Source organism: Rhizoctonia solani, chromosome 4 (assembly GCF_016906535.1).
Source record: "Rhizoctonia solani chromosome 4, complete sequence".
Classification (NCBI taxonomy): Eukaryota; Fungi; Basidiomycota; class Agaricomycetes; order Cantharellales; family Ceratobasidiaceae; genus Rhizoctonia; species Rhizoctonia solani.
This window is the reverse complement of record NC_057373.1, coordinates 63,935-85,714: the sequence shown is the minus strand read 5'-3', so window position 1 is coordinate 85,714 and position 21,780 is coordinate 63,935. Positions and strand designations below refer to the sequence as shown.

General features: G+C 47.7%; 5 protein-coding genes across 5 annotated transcripts; 2 read left to right on the top strand and 3 right to left on the bottom strand.

The window, feature by feature from the left end:
* Positions 1 to 47: 47 nt before the first annotated feature.
* On the bottom strand, positions 48 to 8,985 carry RhiXN_00027 (Retrotransposable element Tf2 protein; the record flags this gene model as incomplete). Its single annotated transcript, XM_043319846.1, has 6 exons — positions 48 to 2,168; positions 2,219 to 2,836; positions 2,876 to 3,534; positions 6,030 to 6,441; positions 6,906 to 8,639; positions 8,950 to 8,985. 6 exons carry the CDS (start codon positions 8,983 to 8,985, stop codon positions 48 to 50), a joined length of 5,580 nt encoding a protein of 1,859 aa, XP_043178858.1.
* A 729-nt stretch (positions 8,986 to 9,714) lies between these two features.
* RhiXN_00026 (Retrotransposable element Tf2 protein) lies at positions 9,715 to 13,257 on the top strand (the record flags this gene model as incomplete). The annotated part of the gene is made up of 8 exons (XM_043319845.1): positions 9,715 to 9,774; positions 9,830 to 10,678; positions 10,706 to 11,070; positions 11,145 to 12,191; positions 12,310 to 12,361; positions 12,427 to 12,658; positions 12,718 to 12,891; positions 12,968 to 13,257. The coding sequence occupies 8 exons, from the start codon at positions 9,715 to 9,717 to the stop codon at positions 13,255 to 13,257; spliced, it is 3,069 nt and encodes a 1,022-aa protein (XP_043178857.1).
* Positions 13,258 to 13,342: 85 nt separating this feature from the next.
* RhiXN_00025 (uncharacterized protein) lies at positions 13,343 to 14,074 on the top strand (the record flags this gene model as incomplete). The annotated part of the gene is made up of 3 exons (XM_043319844.1): positions 13,343 to 13,569; positions 13,645 to 13,780; positions 13,832 to 14,074. 3 exons carry the CDS (start codon positions 13,343 to 13,345, stop codon positions 14,072 to 14,074), a joined length of 606 nt encoding a protein of 201 aa, XP_043178856.1.
* Positions 14,075 to 14,899: 825 nt separating this feature from the next.
* On the bottom strand, positions 14,900 to 15,409 carry RhiXN_00024 (Retrotransposable element Tf2 protein; the record flags this gene model as incomplete). Its single annotated transcript, XM_043319843.1, has 3 exons — positions 14,900 to 14,958; positions 15,015 to 15,144; positions 15,197 to 15,409. 3 exons carry the CDS (start codon positions 15,407 to 15,409, stop codon positions 14,900 to 14,902), a joined length of 402 nt encoding a protein of 133 aa, XP_043178855.1.
* Positions 15,410 to 15,849: 440 nt separating this feature from the next.
* On the bottom strand, positions 15,850 to 18,980 carry RhiXN_00023 (Retrotransposon-derived protein PEG10; the record flags this gene model as incomplete). The annotated part of the gene is made up of 6 exons (XM_043319842.1): positions 15,850 to 15,927; positions 15,987 to 16,372; positions 16,673 to 16,887; positions 16,957 to 17,264; positions 17,406 to 18,140; positions 18,969 to 18,980. The coding sequence occupies 6 exons, from the start codon at positions 18,978 to 18,980 to the stop codon at positions 15,850 to 15,852; spliced, it is 1,734 nt and encodes a 577-aa protein (XP_043178854.1).
* Positions 18,981 to 21,780: the final 2,800 nt, after the last annotated feature.

Here is a 21,780-nt window from a genome sequence, read left to right as displayed (position 1 = left end):
TGACCTGGATGCCCTGCCAATGGGGAGTTGTGGAATTCCCTCAATAATCATTCCTTGAGGGGTTCCAAGTCCGGGACAACTAGTTTTCTGCAATACCACAGGAGGTCTTCCTCCCAGTCATAGTCTTGATAGGCTTTTTGGATAGAGGGAGGTGCGTTGTCTGCGTCTTCTGTCAGGAACTGGATGATAGGTTCAAGGGAGGGGTCCTCTTTCAGTTTGCTCTGGATTTCTGTGACAATCTCCAGTTCCTCTTCCAACATGTTGGCAAATACTTCAGCAGGTAACATTATTTCTGGTTCCTGGGGCTTGTCAATGTAGTCTGATCTCCTGGACAACGCATCTGGTTTCCCTGACTGCTTCCCTGGGCGGTAGTGGATCTCAAAGTTGAAATTGCTCAAGAATATGCGCCATTGGGTGTGCCTGCAGTTGAATGTTTGTGCCTGCATCCAGTATTCCAGGTTCCAATGGTCTGTGAAAACCTGTATGGGTTTATCCGTTGCCTCCAAGAAGATTCTCCATTCTTCCAATGCCTTGATGATAGCCAGAAGCTCCTTGTTGTGGGTGTTGTAGTTTGCTTCCGTTCCTGAGAATGATTTTGACATGTAGGCAATTGGGTGTAACCAATTGTCTGGCCCTTGTTGACTGAGTATAGCTCCCATTGCTACCCCTGATGTGTCTGTTTCAAGGTAATAAGGAAGCATAGGGTTGGAGTGAATCAGGACCAGAGATCTGGTAACCAGGGTTTTCAATTCATGGAACGCCATTTCTTCCAAATCACCCCATGACCAGGGGGTTTCCTTTTTGGTAAGATTGTGGAGGGGATGTGCCACAGAGCTGAAGTTTGGGATGAACCGCCAAAGGTAGTTGACAAAACCTAGGAAGGCCTGGACTTGTTTGACTGTCTTGGGTTGGGGCCACAAAGTGACTGCCTCAATCTTCTTTTGGTCCATTGAGAAACCTGCAGGTGATATGACAATGCCAAGGTAATCAACCGTAGTGATGTGAAAGTGACATTTGGAGAGTTTGCAGAACAGCTGATTCTTCATCAACCGTGATAGGACTTCCCTGACATGAGTTGGGTGGTCCTTGGGGTCTTCCAAGAAGATTAGTATGTCATCCAAGTAGATGACCACGGTAACATCAATGAGGTCTCTAAACAAGTCATTCATGAAATGTTGGAAGGCAGCTGGGGCATTGGTGAGGCCAAATGGCATTACCAGGTACTCAAATAGCCCATATTTGGTCCTGAATGCTGTCTTCCATTCATCTCCTTCCTTGATTCTGATGTTGTTGTAACCCCAGCGTAGATCTAGCTTTGTGAACAACTTTGCATGCCTAAGTTTGGCCATCAAGTTGTCTTGCCTTGGCAACGGGTATACGTTCTTATGCATTACATTATTCAACTTTTGGTAATCCACAACCAGCTGTAAGGAACCATCTGCCTTTTTAACAAACATAACTGGAGCACCTGCTGAGGAAGTACTGGGGCGGATCTTGCCTGTTGCTAGTTCTTCATCAATATGTTGCTTTAGTGCCTTGGATTCTGCGTTGGTCATGCTGTAAATTGGCCCTGGCATAAGTTTGGCATCCGGAATAAGGTCTATGGAGATATCATACTCCCTGTGTGGAGGGAGGACCTTGTATTCTTCCTTGCCAAAGACCTTAGCAAACTCATGATATTGGTGAGGGAGGTTTGCTAAGGGGTCCAACTCAGCTTCTTCTTCTGAGGCAATTTGGATTTGTTCAGGGAAGGTGATAAGACCCTGTTGCCAGTCAATGAGTGGTGCTTCTGTTGTTAGCCAAGTCATGCCTAGTATTGTCAAGGTGTTACCAATGGGACAGACTAGAAAGGGTATTGTGTGTGTATGGCCATTGGCCAAGACTGTGAGGTGAACCTGGTGCCAAATGCAACCAGTCTGAGAGATAGTACCATCTAGCATTCTCACAACTTGTGGATTTTTGAGTTGGGTTTTTGGGATTTTGAGTTTTTCAACAATTGTTGGGGAAATAAAGTTGGATGTGGCGCCTGAGTCCACCAGGGTTTTTATTTTTTCTGTTGGGAAATTGTGCAGATGTAGATCAATAAATAAAAGGGGCTTTTTATTAGAGTCTAGAGCCACAGATACAAATTCACAGTCCAATACATGCACATCTAATTGGGCCAGGGGCTTGACAGTAGTCCTTGGCCTCATTCTTTTCCCAATTCTTCTTCTGCCACCTTGGCAACCTCTTTGATGGCGGCCTTCCAACCATTTGGACACTGCTTGATGCTGTGCCCCTTCTGCCCACACTTGACGCATAACCCAGATGCACAGCAGCAATCCCTTTCTTCCAGAGTAACATAGTTAGGGTCCTCTGATAGACGGACCCTGGTGGTGGTAGTGGAAGTGGCCACGGTGGCCAGGGACTTGGCAGGTGCCTTTTTAGGGCGGTTCTCCTTGTTTTTGCGGCAAGTATTGTCTATCTTGATTGAAGCTGCAAAAATGGCTTTGAGTTTGTTGGGAATGTTGTCCTTTGTTGACAACAGCTCCTTGACCTTCCAGTGGAGGCCTTGCGTGAATTGCGCAATATAGGCTTCCTTGTTCCAGTCTAATTCTGCCATGAGGTTGCAGAACTCCATGACATACTTGGAGGTGGTGGTGGTCTGGGAGAGTACTGCTATTTTTCTAGAAGCAGCCTGTTTGGCGTTGGGGTCAGCAAATGCCTCTTTGAATTTGGCTGTTAAAGCCAGGATGGTGGTAGGAGGGTTACCCTTGCCCTTGATGATTGCCCCAATGAGGGGGAGTGCCCAGTTGGCTGCCTTTTCTGTCATGTGGTAAAGTATCCACACAACCATCTGTTCTTCTTCATTGAATTGATCTCAATGAAGGGCTACCCATAGAAGCATCCTATCCAGCCATTGGGTGGCTTTTTGTCCCCTAGAGTCTCCCTTGTAAGGGTTGGGGAGTTCCATTTTGGGCCTCTTTACTGATGACCTGGAGTCAAAGGGGGTAAGGGAGCCAAGTGACCGCTTAGGCGTTCCCTGAGGCTCTTTTTTGGGGGCCCTCCTTGGTTCCTCTTCTTCCTTGGAATCAAACCCTGTTCCCCTAGAGGGGCAGAAGGGTGCCTTGAGTCCAGGCCTAACCATGCCTGGAGTGTGGGTTTCCCCTCCTGAGTGGGTAGGAGGGGTGACAGGCCCACTCAATGGGCCAGGCTTGGTTTGGGCTCCGCCCTGGTCTTTGTCACCAACAAGGTTGTTGGTTTCCTTGCATATGGCAATGAGCTGGATAATCTGCTTGCCTTGGGATTTGACTTGGTCCTGGAGGGACCCAACTTGGGTAGTGAGGGCTTGGATAGCCTTGAGGAGAGCGCCAAGGGACGGCTCTGGTTCCATTCTGGGCAGGTCTTGCAGAGCAGGTGATGGGCTGCAAGTGGGCGGTTGGGAGTTGGCTGCCACAGAGCAATGGCTGGAGCAACTGGTAGGACGGGAGTATGGGTGGGGGATGCCAGAGCGTGTGGATGGAATGTCTGAGACAGCGTAGGGGGGATTGGTGCCTGATACAGGACTTATGAGCAGTTTTTGTGCAAGGTGTTATTTGATAACTCCTTGCGTCAAGCACCTAGCGTTGGACAATCCCTACAACAAATCAACAGATCTGGCAATTGTGATATGTGCAGGTTTTTTGCAAGTGGGTATTTCAGCTGTCTAGGAGCGCTACTTGCAGAGTTCTGGCAAAACTTGGGGTATGTGGGCAATCAGAGCCTGTCAGCCTTATAGCAATTTGGTACTATGTGGGACCAACGCTAGTTTGATTATTAATAGCAAAAGGCAAGTCTGTTCACATGATTTCCCTTGTGCTAGTACTGGAGGTCCTCTTGTTGTCAATCAAAAGCCTACAGAAAGTCAATTTTACAATGTTGTACACCACTTGTCATAAACAGAGGAAAATAGAACTAGCTGGAATTGAACCAGCTTGACCACTAAGCCATAGAGCCCCATTATTCCTCTGCTGACAACCCATGATTACACCTGCTACCCCCCAAATTTGGGCTTGGGCCAGCATGCAACCACTTGTACTGGTCATGTGACCGTGTCCAGGACACCACTTGTAATGTGGGTACTTGCTAGTGGGGCGGGCGCTTAAGGCCATACTACTACAGACAGAGCTAATCTAACTATGTACTGAGGCTATACTATTGCTGCTTAAGGCGGACTTGTACTGGATGCTAGTGTTGAAGGGGCCTTAGGCCTGGAGGTGTGGTGAGTGAGGTATAGGGGTTAACGTCTGAAAACTACTGGGGGCTGGCTACTTAGCTGGCTGACTAATCCTCCTCAATGAGTGTGAGACAAGGTAAAATTGACTTGGTGTTTCCAAGCAATTTTCCTACTGTATATATAGACAAGGACACACTATTTACATGGTCTGTGCGCGTGAGAGAAAGAAGTACATGATGGAAATAAGAAGTGTGCTGCAGGCTGTGCAGAAGCATGGATATCTCCTAAGCGCCCTTGGCACAGCATCTTGGCATAATAAGTGCCAAGGTCACGTGACCAAAAAAGTAAAGATAATGAGTTTGTAATAAAATGGTAGAAATATTAGAAAAATTGGGCAAATCCAATGGTATAAGTTAGGAGGTTGTAACAGTATGTTACACTCCCAAGAATTATACCATTAGAATTGGATAATTTTTCTACTATTTTGACTATTTTTTACAAACTCTTTAGCTTATGTTTTTTGATCACGTGATCTTGGCGCTTATTATGCTGAGATGCCACGCCAAGATGCTGTGCCAAGGGCGCTTAGGAGAAATCCACACTTCTGCGCAGCCCGCAGCACGCTTCCCTTTTCACATGTAGTCTTCCTTTCACACATGCACAGACCACATGTACTTTAATAGTTTGTCTATATATACAGCAGGAAAATTGCTTGGAGACCCCAAGTCAATTTTACCTTGTCTCATACTCATTGAGGAGGACATTCCAGCCAGCTAAGTAGCCAGCCCCCAGCAGCAGTAACACTCACCCCTACCTTTACTCATCACACCTCCCAGGCCTCAGGCCCCTTTGCACCAGCAGTAGATAGTAGTAGGTTGCCCTAAGCAACGTTAGTATAGCCTTAGATAGTTGGTTATGTAAGCAGTGTACTAGTAGTATGGCCTTAAGCGCCTGTTCCATTAGCAAGTACCCACCTGACAGTGGTGTACAACAGCATAGAAGCATGGATTTCTCCTAAGCGCCCTTGGCACAGCATCTTGGTGCAGCATCTTGGCACAATAAGTGCTGGGATCATGTGATCAAAAACAAGAGATAACAAGTTTGTAAAAAATTGTTAAGAGTTGTGTAAGTACAGGAATAAGAAAGAATTACTATATACAAAATGTATATGGGAATAGCCAGTAACAAATATTAAGTATCAGAATATATGCACAGAATATATGCACAATATAAGCTAGGTTTATCAGGAATAAAAAACTCCTAATGTCCTAGACATCTGTAAGGACGTTGAGGGCGCAGGCGCTTGTGGCTGTGTATCTAATACAAGGTACCGCTTAAGGCAGTGGAGTTCTACCCTACAATGTCTAACTACTAACAACAGTGACCAAGGCCATATGGGCAATGGCTAGCTATGTATGTACAGTGGAGTCAACGCTTAAGGCGTTGTAGGCTACTTAGTGGATCTGGGCTGGAAGGCCCTTGTACAGATGTGGGATGCAACAAGAGGTAATTGACCTGGGTGTTACCATGGTTGGTTGTCCTCCTTATATATTCTACAGGTGAGTTAATTACAAATACACTATATGCAAAACTGTATCAAATAAGAACCCTGCTCTGCAGTCAGTCTTACTCATGCATACGTGTCACTGACATGTCATGATGACGTCATAGGTGGAGGTGGCTATGGGTGCTGAGTAAGCACGGATGGGGACATGGCTTGGCGCTTGGTGTGTGATATAAGCGCCAAGATCACGTGATTGAAAATGTTGTCTGTTTGTCTTTGTTTAAATTCGAGAAAATGGGAATAAATTCCCTGGTATTGTTTTGTGTCTACAACACTGCCCCCCCTTAAGGGCCTTGGCAGTGCCAAGGGCCTTTTTCTTCATTTCCTTCTCAAAATTTTTTAGCATTTTCTCGGCATTCTTGAGGTTTTCCCTTGGTTCCCAGGTATTCTCCTCTGATCCATAACCTTTCCATTTCACCCTAAAGAACCATTCTCTGTTCCTCTCTTCCATGTCCATAATTCCTTCAACCTTGTATTCCTCTTCCCCATTGATGGAGATTGGTGGGGGCCGGTTTTCAAAGGCACGCTTGTCATCCCTTTTTACTTTAGATAATAGTCCCACATAAAAGACGTTGTGGATCCTCATGGATGGCAGGAGCTTCAGGCGGTACGCGCAGTTGGAGATTTTTTCCGTGACCTTGAAGGGGCCTAGGCGTTGTTCTGTTAGCTTTGGACTTAGAGTCTTCATGTCACAACTCAGCTTGGACCTATAGTTCAAGGGGGCTTAAAGTCTGTGGCACTATCACCAATGGACTATGAGAAGGGTAGAGGGGCAACTAGGGCCCAGGGGTTATGATAGGAGGGTAGAGGGCAACAAAGGCCTGGATATGGGTTCTTAAGTAAGTGCACTAATGGCCAACTAGGGGCCTGGGCAAAGGGTAGGTAAGAGTGAGGATAGATTGACAAAGAGGTCAAGTCTTGCTGTTAGCGGCAACTTGACCTGGCTTATATACATGAGGAAAGCCACATCAAAAACAACAGTACTAAATAGTGAGTCATTTACAATTTCACATCATATATCAAATATGTCACGTGATCTTGATGATTCATAAATATATACCAAAAAAGGAAACTATCTTGAAAAAAAGGTAGAAAATAGTAGAAATTCATGTCATGCCAATGAAGGTCATGACACTTCAGCTTTACGTTTTTGGCATCTAGCCAGGCTTCTTCTCCAACTTTGAAACTGATTGGTTCCCCCGTTTCTCCAGCTGTCATTTGTGATTTTGACTGTTGGAGCGCTGCCTCTATTTCTTGCCATTGTTTCTCCATTTGAGTTGCCATGTCATCAGCTTCTGGGACATCTGTTGGAACGTTGCTCAGGGTCAGGGACAGTTCCCATCCGTATAGCGCCTTAAAGGGGGATTTGCCGGTGCTACTGTGCGTTGCATTGTTGTAGGCAAACTCTGCCATTGGCAACCACCTGACCCAGTCCTTCTGATTGATCCCTGAATAGGCCTGTAGGAAATGTTCTACTGTGGAATTCACTTGTTCTGTTTGGCCGTCACTTTGAGGGTGGTAAGCTGAGGAAAAGTGCAGGTCTATTCCTAGGCGCTGGTACAGAGCCCCCAGGAACTTGTTGTTGAAGACCCTCCCTTGGTCCAAGATTGTTTTCTTGGGCATGCCGTAACGCTTCCATATGTGCCGTAGGAATAGGCCCGCCAGTTCTGGGGCCTTGAGCTTTTTGGAACGTTCCACCAAGATGACATATTTGGTGAAGCTGTCTACAATGACCAGGATAGAGTTGCTGTTTCCATCTTTAGGCAAATCTACTATCATATCATATGACATGTGCTGCCAGGGGCGTGTTGGTAGCTCTAGAGGTTGGGGCGGAATAGATGTGTATTTAGGTTTCTGGATTTGTTGACAAGTCTTGCAAGAGTCCATGTGCCAATAAGTGTCTGCGTGGATTCCAGGCCAGTAGTAGTTCCTTGAGACAAGTTCCAGCGTTTGTTGCCTACCCAGGTGACCAGCTAAGGGGCTGTTGTGGAATATGCGGAGCAAGTCCGTCCTTAGTGTTCCAACGTCTGGTACCACAATGCGTCCTTGGTAGAATAGCAATCCAGCTTCCATTTCATAATCCCTGAAGGCGCGTTTGATCAATGGTGGGGCCTTGGACTTGTTTTGGAGGAATTGTAGGATTTCTTCCAGGGACTCATCTTGATCTAAGGATGCCTCAATCTGGTGTTGGAGTTCTCTTTTGGGGGTAACAAGGGCCACGTTGGCAAATACAGGGTCTGGGAGCATTGTTTGGTCAGCAGGAGGAATATTGGCATGGTCTGCGCAGCGTGAAAGGGCGTCTGGCTTTCCTGATTGCTTTCCGGGATGGTAGACAATTTGGAAGTTGTACCCAGCTAGTAGGAGGTGCCATTGTGCATGGCAACGGTTGAAGGTTCTAGACTCCTTCCAGTACTCCAGATTCCAATGATCCGTGAAGACTGTGATTGGGTGATTTGTGCCTTCCAGGAAAATGTGCCAGTATTCAAAGGAATGGATGATTGCAAGTAGTTCCTTATTGTGCGTGTCATAATTTTGCTTGGCCCCTTTGAACAACTCTGATAGGAATCCCAGAGGATGTAACTGGCCATCATCCTGACATTGGCTGAGTATGGACCCTAGTGCAGCACCGGATGCGTTTGTTTCCAGGAAGTAGGGCTTTGTTGGGTCCGCGTGACATAGTACCAGTGCGTTGGTGATGGCGTCCTTTAATCCTTGGAATGCTTCCTGCTCCTTAGAATTCCATTGCCAGGGCGTGTTTTTCTTGACCAGGTTGTGTAGCAGCCTGGCCATGTGGCTAAAATTGGCAACAAATTGGCGTAAAAAGTTGGCAAACCCTAGGAACAATTGGACTTCTTTGACCTTTGTGGGTACTGGCCATTCCTGTTGTAGACACAATCAATACCAGGGAATTTATTCCCAATTCCTCGAATTTAAACGAAGGCAATTGGAGAACATTTTCAATCACGTGACATCGGCGCTTATATCATACGCTAAGCGCCAAGCCACGTCCCCATCCGCGCTTACCTCAGCACACGTAGCCACCTCCACCTGATGACATCACCATGACACGTCAGTGACACGTATGCATGAGTAAGGCCAACTGCGGAGCGGGGTTCTTATTTGATACAATATTTGATATACTGCATTTGTAATTAGCTAGCTTGTAGAATATATAAGGAGGCCAACCGACCATGGTAACACCCAGGTCGATTACCTCTTGTTGCATCCCACTTTGTACGAGGGCCTTATAGCCCAGTAAGCACTTAGTTACACGCCTTAAGCGTTGTTCTTGCTGTACATACGTAGCTTGCCGCCGCCTTATAGCGCGTGGTCACCGTAGATAGTTGGTTGTTGTTGTAGGGTTCCCCATTGCCGCCTTAAGCGGTTCTTTGTATTAGCTACACGGCCACAAGCGCCCGCACCCTTGACGTCCTTACAGACGTCTAGGACACTAGGTAATTGACCTTACGTTGGTTGCAAACCGTTCTGCACCCTACCTTACTTAGATCCAACAAACAAGAGAGCCTCCTGTACTAGTACAAGGGAAATCAGGTGAACGGACTTGCCTTTCACTGTTAATAATCAAACCAGCATTGGTCCCACCTAGTACCAAATTACTACAAGGCAGACAGGTCTTAATCGTCCGCATACCCCCGGTCACTGCACCCTCTACCTGCGACCTTAGACAGTCGATCCACCCGCTTGCAGTAAACCTGCTCCACATCACGCCCGCTCACGGCTGCTGATTGGTTGAAAGGACTGTCCAACGCTAGGTCGGTTGAGACAAAGGTTTAGCGTTCGAGTAGTAAAGCAACCCATAAGTCCTGATATAGGCACCCTTGGCTACATAGCCCCCATTTCCCCACATTGCCCATCATTACCTCCCGAACCCCCTCTCGCGCTTCCTCCCGCGCCTCCCAGCGCACCGCTTCCCACCAAGGCCGTTCTTATCCCCATGAAATGGCAACCCGCTCCCGGAGCACCGCTTGTCCCCGTCCCCTCTCAATCAAGGAGAGTTGGGACCCGCTATTTCGGCAACCGCCAATGAGCCAACAAGCCTCGAACCCAAGGTCTACGGGGAAATATCCCTTGGACGAGCAATCTCCCTTATCCTGGGATTGCAAAATCAAATCCTCCGACTCGAGCGGGAACTCGAGGAAACAAAGGAAGCCACAAAGGAAGCCCGAGACTGGATGGGCGCAGTCGATCAAGCCCTCACTCGCATCGAGGCTAGGGGTGGAGCCCCCCACACACCAGAAGACCGGAAACCTCCGGCAGTCGAGGCCACGCCCAGGCCCCTATCCAAAACCGACACTTTTCCAGCGCCTAGTGCGCCCCTCGTCTCCTGGGCCATCCCCTCCAAAGCTCCCCCTGCCTTTGCGCAGCCAACTCCCGTCCGGGCTCCCCCGCGAGTCCATACTCCCCCTCCACCTTCGCCTATCCGTCTCCGTTCCCCCCAAGTCCCACAACCAGCGGCCCCTGTAGCCGCTTATCAAACCCCTGTCAAGGTAGACCACCCTGACGCCTATACAGGGAAAATAGGGAACAAAGCCCGTCAATGGCTCACGCGGATGTTGGCATGGGTACGCCTGAATCAAAGGATGTTCCCAACTGATCAGGAGGTCCTATCATTCCTCCTGATGAATATGAAGGATGTGGCAGGAGCCTGGGCCCACCCCCATCTTGACCAATTGGGGTCCCACAGGGCCCTAATCCAATCGGTTGACAACTTCAGGACGGAGTTCTTGGCTGCATTCGGTAACCCGGATGCTACGCGAGCCGCCGAGCGGCAGATCACCCACCTCACTCAGACAGGCACCTGTGCTGAGTATATTACTAAGTTCAGAACCATTGCCATGGACCTGGACTGGAATGATGCCGCCCTCCGTGGGCAATTTGCACGTGGCCTCCACTGGGAGGTCAGCCGCCTCATCGCCACTTGAGAGCGGCGCCCAACTACCCTCCTGGAGCTGCAAAACGCGGCCCTGGTCATCGACAACGCCCTCCGTGAGGAGCGCGCCAGCCACCCGCCTAAGGGTAATAAGTCTGGTACCTCCACTACCACCCCCAATAGGGGGGCAAGTACTGGCCAACAGGCCACAAGACCAGGACGCCTTTCCAGCGATCCCAACTTTGTCTCTGAGGAGGAACGAAACCGCCGCAGGGCTGAAGGCCTCTGCATCAAATGCAGTAAGGTGGGCCATAAATTTGCGGAATGTTGCACTGGCTGGAAAGCCACACCCAAGGAGGAAGGTGTCAAGAAGGAAGTTGCCAAAATTGGCAAAGACTCCAAGTACCAATCGGGAAAAGAGTAAGGGTACCTGCTGCCGCGCGCAAGGACCCCAAGGACTCTGGCTTCATCAAAATTTGTAATATATCCAATAGTCACAATAGAAATTCTCCCCTATTCACAATTTCAATTAAACCAGAGAAACAAGCGGAACACCTAGAAGTCCTGATAGACTCAGGCGCCACATTGTCATTCCTTCACCCCCGTACCGCCGAGGCATTACGCCTACCTCTTATAGACCTCCCAACACCCCGCACTGTTACTATGCTCGATGGGTCGAGCCCCCAGGCAGGAAAAATCTGGAAGAAGGCAGTACTTACTTTCACCTATGATGGCAAAAAGATGACGGAAACCTTCCTCATCTGTAACACCGGCAGTCACGCGGCCATCTTAGGTTTGAAATGGTTAGATGCCCACAACCCGGAAATAGATTGGAACACGCGCACCCTCTCCTTCCCACACACTCCGCCAGAGCACGTGGCCATTGCCAAGGAAGAAGAAGCTGACCCAAACCCCCTAGAAGGAGTACCCTCCAAGTACCATCAATACGCTAAGGTATTTGGAGAAGAAGAATTCAACCAGCTTCCTCCCCATAGGCACTATGACATAGGGATTGAACTCACAGAAGAAGGCCCGCTCAACTTGCCTCTCTATAGTATGACCAATGCCAAATCCGCCACGCTCAAGGATTGGCTCAGGGACAAGCTCAAGGCTGGGAAGATCCGCCCCAGCAAATCATCCATCAGCTCCCCAGTCATGTTTGTCCCCAAGAAGGATGGCTCCCGTCGCCTAGTAGTGGACTATCGTTGCCTAAACAACCGGACAAAGAAGAATGTGTACCCGCTGCCCCGTCCCAATGACCTAATGGCCCAACTCCGCGGCGCCAAGGTCTTCACCAAGTTAGATCTAAGATGGGGTTACAATAACGTCCGGGTCAAGGAAGGCAACGAATGGAAGACAGCCTTCCGCACAAAGTACGGTCTCTACGAGTCCCTGGTAATGACCTTTGGTTTGACAAACGCCCCCGCCGCCTTTCAACACTTCATGAACAAATTGTTCAAGGATCTCCTGGATGTATGCGTCATCATTTACCTTGATGACATCCTAATCTACTCTAAGGATGACGCAACACCACTCAACACGTTCATGAAGTCCTACGGCGCTTAATGAATAACCAATTGTTCTGTAAGGCATCTAAGTGCACATTCCACGTCACCTCAGTAGAATATCTAGGAATAATTGTATCAGATAAGGGTTCAGTCTGGATAAGCTCAAAATCCAGGCGGTCCAAGAATGGCCTACACCCACTAAGGTCAAAGAAGTACAATTGTTCCTGGGTTTTGCCAATTTCCTACGCCGTTTTGTTGCCAACTTCAGCCATATGGCCAGGCCATTACATACCTGGTCAAAAAGGATGTACCATGGAGATGGGATACTAGGGAACAAGAAGCATTCCAAGGATTAAAGGACGCCATTACCAACGCTCCAGTACTATGTCACGCTGATCCCTCCAAACCCTACTTCTTGGAGACGGACGCCTCAGGAGCAGCACTGGATCCATACTCAGCCAACGGCAGGAAGACGGACGCCTACATCCTCTGGGCTTCTTGTTGGAATCATTCAAGGGAGCTGAGCAAAATTATGACACACACAATAAGGAGCTTCTAGCAATCATTCGCTCCTTTGAGTATTGGCGTATATTCTTGGAAGGCACTGCACATCCCATCACCGTCTTCACGGATCACCGCAACCTGGAGTATTGGAAGGAGTCCCGTACATTCAACCAACGTCACGCCAGATGGCACCTACTACTAGCCGGATACAACTTCCAGATTGTCTACCGTCCGGGAAACAATCAGGGAAGCCAGACGCGCTCTCATGCCGATTGGACCATGCCGATATACCACCTGCCAACCAGACCATGCTCCCCAACCCTGTATTTGCCAACGTTGCCCTAGTCACACCCAAAAGGAGCTGCAACGCCAGATCAAAGCATCCCTGGATCAGGACGAATCCCTGGAGGAAATACTCCAATTCCTACAGAACGAGTCAAAAGCCCCGCCTTCTATCAAACAAGCTTTCAAAGATTACCAAATGGAAGCAGCCTGCTCTTCTATCAGGGAAGGATTGTGGTACCAGATACTGGAACGCTACGGACAGACCTACTCCGCATATACCACGACAGCCTCTAGCCGGGCACCCGGGTAGACAACAACATTGGAACTAGTCTCTAGGAACTACTATTGGCCCGAATCCGCGCAGATACTTACTGGCACGTAGACTCCTGTGAAACATGCCAACAAATCCGCAAGCCAAAGTACGCCTCCATTCCTCCGCAACCGTTAGAAACGCCGTCCCGCCCCTGGCAACACATATCCTACAAATGATTGTCAATCTACCCAAGGACGGAGCTTACGACTCTATACTAGTCATTGTGGACAGTTTCACCAAATACGTAATACTGGTGGAATGTTCTAAGAAGTTGAAGCTCCCGAATTGGCAGATCTCTTCCTACGACATGTCTGGAAAAATACGGAATGCCTGAAAAAACGGTATCTGATCAAGGAAGGGTCTTTAATAACAAGTTCCTCAAAGCATTGTACAAAAAATTAGGGATAGACCCCACTTCTCCTCAGCCTACCACCCGCAGAGCAACGGACAAACGGAACGGGTAAACCCCACGGTTGAGCACTTCCTAAGGGCTTACTCAGGGATTAACCAAAGGGATTGGGTCAAATGTTACTATGGCGGAATTTGCGTACAATAACGCAGTACACAGTAGTACCGGCAAATCTCCGTTCAAGGCGCTACATGGATGGGAACCCTCACTCACACCAAGCAATGTCCCTACCAACGTCCCAAGGCAGACAACATGGCCTCCCAGATGGAATCTCAATGGCGGGAAATAGAGGCGGCGCTCCGGCAATCAAAAACACGCATGACAGCCGGAGAAGGAGAACCAATCAGTTTTGAAGAAGGGGAAGAAGCCTGGCTCGACGCCAGGAATGTAAAGCTAAAAACCTGAGTCCTAAGTTAACAGAACAACGGCTAGGACCCTTCAAAATAACCAAGAAAATCTCCAACCGAGCATACCGTCTAGAACTCCCACCTCCATGAGAATCCATAATGTCTTCTATGTGGGATTGTTGTCAAAGGTGAAAAGGGACAATAAACGCGCGTTTGAAAACCGGCCGCCCCAGTTACCGTGGACAGAGAAGAGGAATACGAGGTGGAAGGAATCACGGACATGGAAAATAGGAATGGAGAATGGTTTTTCAGGGTCAAGTGGAAAGGCTATGGGTCAGAGGAGAATACCTGGGAACCAAGGGAAAACCTCAAGAACGCCGAAAAATCCTGAAAAAGTTTGAAAGGGAAATGAAGGAAAAGGCCTCGGCGCTGCCAAGGCCCTTAAAGGGGGGGCAGTGTCGTAGACACAATCAATACCAGGGAATTTATTCCCAATTCCTCGAATTTAAACAAAGGCAATTGGAGAACATTTCAATCACGTGACATCGGCGCTTATATACGCTAAGCGCCAAGCCACGTCCCATCCGCGCTTACCTCAGCACACGTAGCCACCTCCACCTGATGACATCACCATGACACGTCAGTGACACGTATGCATGAGTAAGGCCAACTGCGGAGCGGGGTTCTTATTTGATACAATATTTGATATACTGCATTTGTAATTAGCTAGCTTGTAGAATATATAAGGAGGCCAACCAACCATGGTAACACCCAGGTCGTTACCTCTTGTTGCATCCCACTTTGTACGAGGGCCTTATACCCAGTAAGCACTTAGTTCACGCCTTAAGCGTTGTTTGCTGTACATACGTAGCTCGCCGCCGCCTTATAGCGCGTGGTCACCGTAGATAGTTGGTTTGTCGTTGTAGGGTTCCCCATCGCCGCCTTAAGCGGTTCTTGTATTAGCACGGCCACAAGCGCCCGCACCTCAATGTCCTTACAGACGTCTAGGACAATCCGTACTGCCTGGATCTTGAGCTTATCCAGGCTGAAACCTTTGTTGGAGACAATGATTCCTAAATATTCCACAGAGGTGACATGGAAGGTACATTTTGAGGCCTTGCAGAATAACTGTTTCCATTAGGCGCCGTAAAACCTCATGGACGTGCTGTGTGTGGGATACGTCATCCTTGGAGTAGATCAGGATGTCATCAAGGTATATGATGATGCATACATCCAGCAGCTCTTTGAACAGCTTGTTCATGAAGTGTTGGAAAGCTGCGGGCGCATTGGTCAGGCCAAAGGTCATGACTAGGGACTTGTACAAGCCATATTTGGTGCGGAAAGCAGTCTTCCATTCATCACCTTCCTTAACTTGGATGTTATTGTAACCCATTGTAGGTCCAGTTTAGTAAAAACCTTGGCACCACGGAGTTGGGCCATGAGGTTGTCTGGATGGGGTAGTGTCATAACCCATATGGAAAGGTTATTACCATATCCACTGTCAAAGATATATATAGTATATGTGATGCACAGTGATATATGAATAATATATTGCTGGGGGACGTTGCACTCCCCCCGCCCCCCTAGCCGCGGGCAATGTTAATGCCCGCGGGCAAGGTCTGAATAATATATTATTATAGAAGAGATTATGTCATCCCCCCCCCACCTCAATCCGTAGTAGTTTAGTATAGTATTTGATAAAGGACTGGAGGGGGGGAGGTCATGTGACCTGGTGGACTGTCAGTCTCTAAGTCATGAGCCCTTAGAGTAATGACAGTTCTGACTGCATATATGTGAGTATATGCGGCCTTCTAAAGACTGTGGAATATCCTATTAGTAGGTGGCTTGGTCAGGAGACATGCCAGCAAAGGCATGGGTCATGACAGGTAGCAGGTACATGTTTTTCTTGGTCTGGTGTTTAGGCAACAGTAGTCAACTACCAAATGGTGGGAGCCATCCTTTTTGGGAACAAACATGACAGGGGAACTGATTGACAACTTGCTAGGGCAGATCTTCCTGGCTTTCAATTTGTCCCTGAGCCAGTCCTTGAGTGTGGCGGACTTGGCATCTGTCATACTGTAAAGAGGAGAATTAAGGGGTCCTTCCTCAGTGAGTTCAATCCCAATGTTGTAATGCCAATGAGGGGGAAGCTTATTGAATTCTTCTCCAAACACCTTGGCGTATTGGTGATATTTGGAGGGTACTCCTTCTAGGGGGTTCTTGTTGGCTTCCTCTTCCTTGGCAATGGCTACATGTTCTGGCGGCGCATGGGGAAAGGAAAGGGTACGTTGGTTCCAATCTATCTCTGGGTTATGGGCGTCCAACCATTTCAGTCCCAAGATGGCGGCGTGAGACCCTGTGTTGCAAATTAGGAAGGTTTCTGTCATATGCTTGCCATCAAAGGAGAAGGTTAGGTTTGCCTTCTTCCAGATTTTCCAGCCTGGGGGCTTGACCCATCAAGCATAGTAACAGTGCGTGGTGCAGGGAGATCTATTAGGGGAAGGCATAGTACCTTGGCGGTGTGTGGGGTAGGAAGGAGGAGGTGGGCCGAGTCAATCAGGACTTAGTGGTTCTGCTTTCTCTCTGGTTGAATTGAAATTGTAAACAAGGGGGCATTTCTATTGGAACTATTTGATATATTACAGATTTCTAAAACACAACAGAGTCTCTTTTCCCAATTGGTACTCAGAGTCCTTGCCAATCTTGGCAGTTTCCTTGGCTTTCCCCTTATCCTCCTTTGGGGTAGCCTTCCATCCAGTCCAGCATTCAGCAAATTTATGCCTGGGTTTGCCACATTTGACACATAGACCCTCTGCGCGGCGGCAGTTGCGTTCTTCCTCCAAAACATAGTTGGGATTGGAGGAAAGGGGACTGGTTTTGGTGGCCTGTTGGCCGGTACTTGCCCCTGATTGGGGGTGGTGGAAGATTTTCCAGACTTACTACCCTGTGGCGGGTGGCTGGCTCTCCTCATGGAGGGCATTGTCTATAATGAGGGCAGCATCTTGCAGCTCCCTCAAGGTGCGTGGTTGCCTCTCCCTTGTGGCAATCTGTTTTTGGACCTCCCAGTGGAGTCCTTGCAAACTGGCCACGGAGTGCGGCGTCATTCCAGTCAAGTTCCATTTGCAGCGTGCAGAACTTAGTAATGTATTCAGCACAAGTGCGGTCTGAGTGAGGGAAGCAATTTCCGCTCCGCTGCTTGGGTTGCATTGGGGTTGCCAAAGGCGGCCAGGAACTTGGTTTGAACTCATCTACGGTCTGGATGAGTGCGCAATGGGACCCTAGTTGGTCCAAGTGGGATGGGCCCAGGCTCCAGCTGCTTCTGTCATATTCATGAGTAGGAAGCTCAGGGTTTCCAGGTCCAAGGGAAACTGCCCTTGATTGAGACAAACCCAGGCCAGCATACAGGTTAGCCACTGTTTGGCCTCCAAGCCAATTTTGCCTTTGAAGGCATCTGGGTGGTCCACTTTTACAGTGGAGTGGGCTGGAGGCAGAGCCGGAGTGGCTTGGGGTGCTGCTGCAGGGGCTGCAGGGGTTGCTGGAGGGACTGTGGGGGCTGCTGGAGCCGGTCCTGAAGGGAAAGACAAGGAGGGATAGGGGTTGAAGAAGGATAGGGGGTTGTGCCTGGGGGGCCCTGTGGGGATGATAGGGGCTGGGTCCCCAAGGTAGGGTTGAACCTTGCCAATAGGCTTGGTTTGGGCGCAGCCTGGGGAGTTCCTCAACTGCAAGGGGTTTTTGATCTTCAGGGGTGTGGGGGCCCAGGAGTGCTGGAGTTGGGCAAGCCCATTCTTGATAACATTGACTGTCTGGGAGATATTTTTGGCATTGGTGCAAACCTCTTGATTAATCTTGGTTTGTTCCAAGAGGGTCCGCTCAATGCAGTTGACTTGGGACTGGAGTCCCCAAAGGAGGCGGATGACCTGCTCAAGAGAGACTTTGCCAAGCTCAGGGGAGGCTGGTGGAAAAAGGGGTCCCAGCTCTCCCTGATCAAGGGGAGCAGGCTTGAGAGGGTGGCCAGGAGCAGGTTGCCATGGAGTGTGTGGGGTACAAGCGTCCAGTGTGGGAGGTTGCCCAAGAGGAAGATCAAGGGGGAGTGCAGGAGGTAATGGTGATAGAGTGGGGGGGAACTAGTAGGTGCCTATGTCAGGACTTATGAGCGCTTTATTGTGTGTGTACACTAAACCCTTGCCTCAACCGGCCTAGCGTTGGACAGTTCTTACCCTGATCAGCTGCCGTGGACAGGCGTGATACAGGGCAGTGCTTCTGCAAGCAGGTGGATTGGCTGTCTAGGGTTGCTAAACAAAGGGTGCAGCAACCTGTGGTATGCGGACAATTAGAACCCGTTAGCCTTATAGCAATTTGGTACTAGGTGGGGACAACGCTGGTTTGATTATTGACAGCAAAAGGCAATCCCAATCACCTGATTTCCCTTGTGCTAGTACTAGGGGTCTTCTTGTTGTTGGGCTAAAAGGTGGGTGTGCTAGTGAGCATGGTTTGCAACCAACTTAAGGTCAATTACCTAGTGTCCTAGACATCTGTAAGGACATCAAGGGCGCAGGCGCTTGTGGCTGTGTATCTAATACAAGGTACCGCTTAAGGCGGCGGAGTTTACCCTACAGCGTCTAACTACTAACAACAGTGACCAAGGCTGTATGGGCAATGGCTAGCTATGTATGTACAGTGGAGTCAATGCTTAAGGCATTGTAGGCTACTTAGTGGATCTGGGCTGGAAGGCCCTTGTACAGATGGGATGCAACAAGAGGTAATTGACCTGGGTGTTACCATGGTTGGTTGTCCTCCTTATATCTACAGGTGAGTTAATTACAAATACACTATATGCAAAACCGTATCAAATAAGAACCCTGCTCTGCAGTCAGTCTTACTCATGCATACGTGTCACTGACATGTCATGATGACGTCATAGGTGGAGGTGGCTATGGGTGCTGAGTAAGCACGGATGGGGACATGGCTTGGCGCTTGGTGTGTGATATAAGCGCCAAGATCACGTGATTGAAAATGTTGTCTGTTTGTCTTTGTTTAAATTTGAGAAAATGGGAATAAATTCCCTGGTATTGTTTTGTGTCTACAACACCTAACAAATAGTCTAGCAACTATGAAGTACAGGTGGTTGGTTATGCATAGCACCTTAGACTAATGTTACTTAAGCCTAAGTGACTAAGAGTATGTATACTTAAGGTCTCTGGGATAGTACCTTAGGTAAGAGGGTTACCTGACTAATGTACAGGATTTATAGGATTTGCCTAATAAGTATAGGACTTATGGATGCTTAAGTAAGACTTAAGACTTATGGGGTTTACCTAAAATATATCTAGGATTTCTGAGATATTGTAGATAAAGCTATCTACAATATGGGGGGTATGGTGGATTGAAACACTATCACTCAATCACAACAATCCTTACAGTATTGTTGCACTATACTCAATGTTGAACTCAACAACTGTGACAGTCAAGGGGCACAGGGTTGCAGTAAGTACACTAATAAGTTACCCTGTCTGTTGGGACTGGCCTATGGTCTTAGTGCACTGAATAACCTCCTATGCTATTTACAGTGAGTCAATCACTGGAGTAAATGCGCAGATAAGCTGTTAAAGGCTTGTGTGTATATGTCAATATAAGAGTGGATAAATGGATGCATTAGAAGCATCTTCACAGGGTCCTTTTATACCCTGAGAAGGTGCACAAACAAGTATATACATGATTGATACCAAGAGGGGGTACAGGAGGTACATGTGGCAACTGAAACACTTGAGAGCCAATACCTTGGTACATGGTAAATAATAACAGTTCCGAATATTTGCCCCAAGGCAATGTTTGCCCCAAGGCAGTATTTACCTGTGTGAGTCCTTAGATGTCCAGTAAATGGGGCATAACTCTGCCAAATGTTGTCCGTTTTGGGAGTTTGACCCAGCGTTCTGGAGCGCACAACATGCGCACCTAAGCGCAAGTGATTCGGCAGTGTGAGATGCCCGAGTGATGGGAAAAGGCGCATTTAGTGCGTCGGCGCTTAAGGGCTGATTAAGCGCCGGAGCACTTGCCTATGCGACAGGGGGGACCCTGAATATTTCTGTGTGTAGCCACAAGATAGAATCTTGAATAATAAATGCTACAAACAAGAGAAATATTACTTGTTACTGTTATCTACTCAGCTGAATTTAATATATTTAAATGAGTGAGAACAGCATATATGCAAAGGCATTGCATATTGAGGGTATTCCTGAGGTTTGTAGGTTTTGTAAAGGTCACTATTGGATAGAGGGACCTTGAAAACCTTAGTTCGCATCTTTATCTCATTATTTACTGTGAGATTACTAGTGTAATTAATAAAATAAGTACAGATTAAAGAAGAAATGTCATATCCATAACAATTGGGTACTTACAGTAAATGAGGCATAACTCTGCCAAATGTTGTCCGTTTTGGGTGTTTGACCCAGCGTTCTGGAGCGTACAAACAAGCGCACCTAAGCGCAAGCGATTCGGCAGTGTGGGATGCCGGGGGATGGAGAAAAGGCGCATTTAGTGCGTCGGCACTTAAGCGCTGATTAAGCGCGGAGCACTTGCCTATGCAACAGGGGGGACCCTGAATATTTCTGTGCGTAGCCACAAGATAGAATCTTGAATGATAAATACTACAAACAAGAGAAATATTGCTTGTTACTGTTTATCTACTCAGCTCAATTTATGTATATTTAAATGAGTGAGAAAACAGCATATATGCAAAAGATATTGCATATTGAGGGATTCCCAAGGCTTATAGGTCTTGTAAAGGTTGCGATTGGATAGAGGGACCTTGAAAACCCTAGTTGCATCTTTATCTCATTTTATTTACTGTAGTATTACTGGTGTAATTAATAAAATAAGTACAGATTATTGAAGAAATGTCATATCCATAACAGCTATAGTCCCTGGCTTCTGGTGATACCAAAATGGATAACATTTTAAGCAGTTGCAGAGCCTCTTCTGGCCAAGCAAGCAGTCAGAGATATGTTTCTTGGACTGTAAACTACCATGAAGCTCAAATTGATTAAACTTAGATGAATTAAGCTTGCCTTTCTAGCCTTTTCCTTTGCTTTTAGTAATGTTTCTGTATTGTACTTTGCCATGTGTGCTAGGTGTTGACTTTGATACATTGTGGCGCAGGTGAGGAGAAGAACAAAATTGTCTAAGTTGTCCCCAATGCTCATAGTCATTAAATTTCAAATAGACCCTGAAGATTGTATTCCTATTCTAAGTCTGGTCAATTACTGTACAACAACGCCACAGCAAAGCATGATCTGAGATCCAATCTAAGTCTGGACACATGCTGTCCAAGTCCTGTGCCCACTGCACACCCTTTGTTGAAAAGGGAGTGAAGTCCTGTGCATGGGGTCCAAGCACTGGCACAGCCTAGCACAGCCTCTGCTGTGTGGGCCAAATTCATCCTCTCCCAACAGACCAATTTAGGACAACAAATTTAGAAGAAATTCTTATGGAAACATACCCCATTCTACATATCTTAACCCATTTTCAAGCAATGACTACTTTCCTGTATCACAGTCACATGTCCCATTTGATTTGTGGCCCACTGTATGTATGGCATGTATTCATTACTGGCACTGTTCACATCAAGTTGTTAAGTGGGAAATGATTTGTTAACAAAGGTAGTACAATCATGGGGCCAGAACATAACCTACAGCCAAGGGACAGTCAGGGAACTAGGAGTGACATAGAATATTTGACATTGAGTATATGTTGCTCCACAAGAGCTAT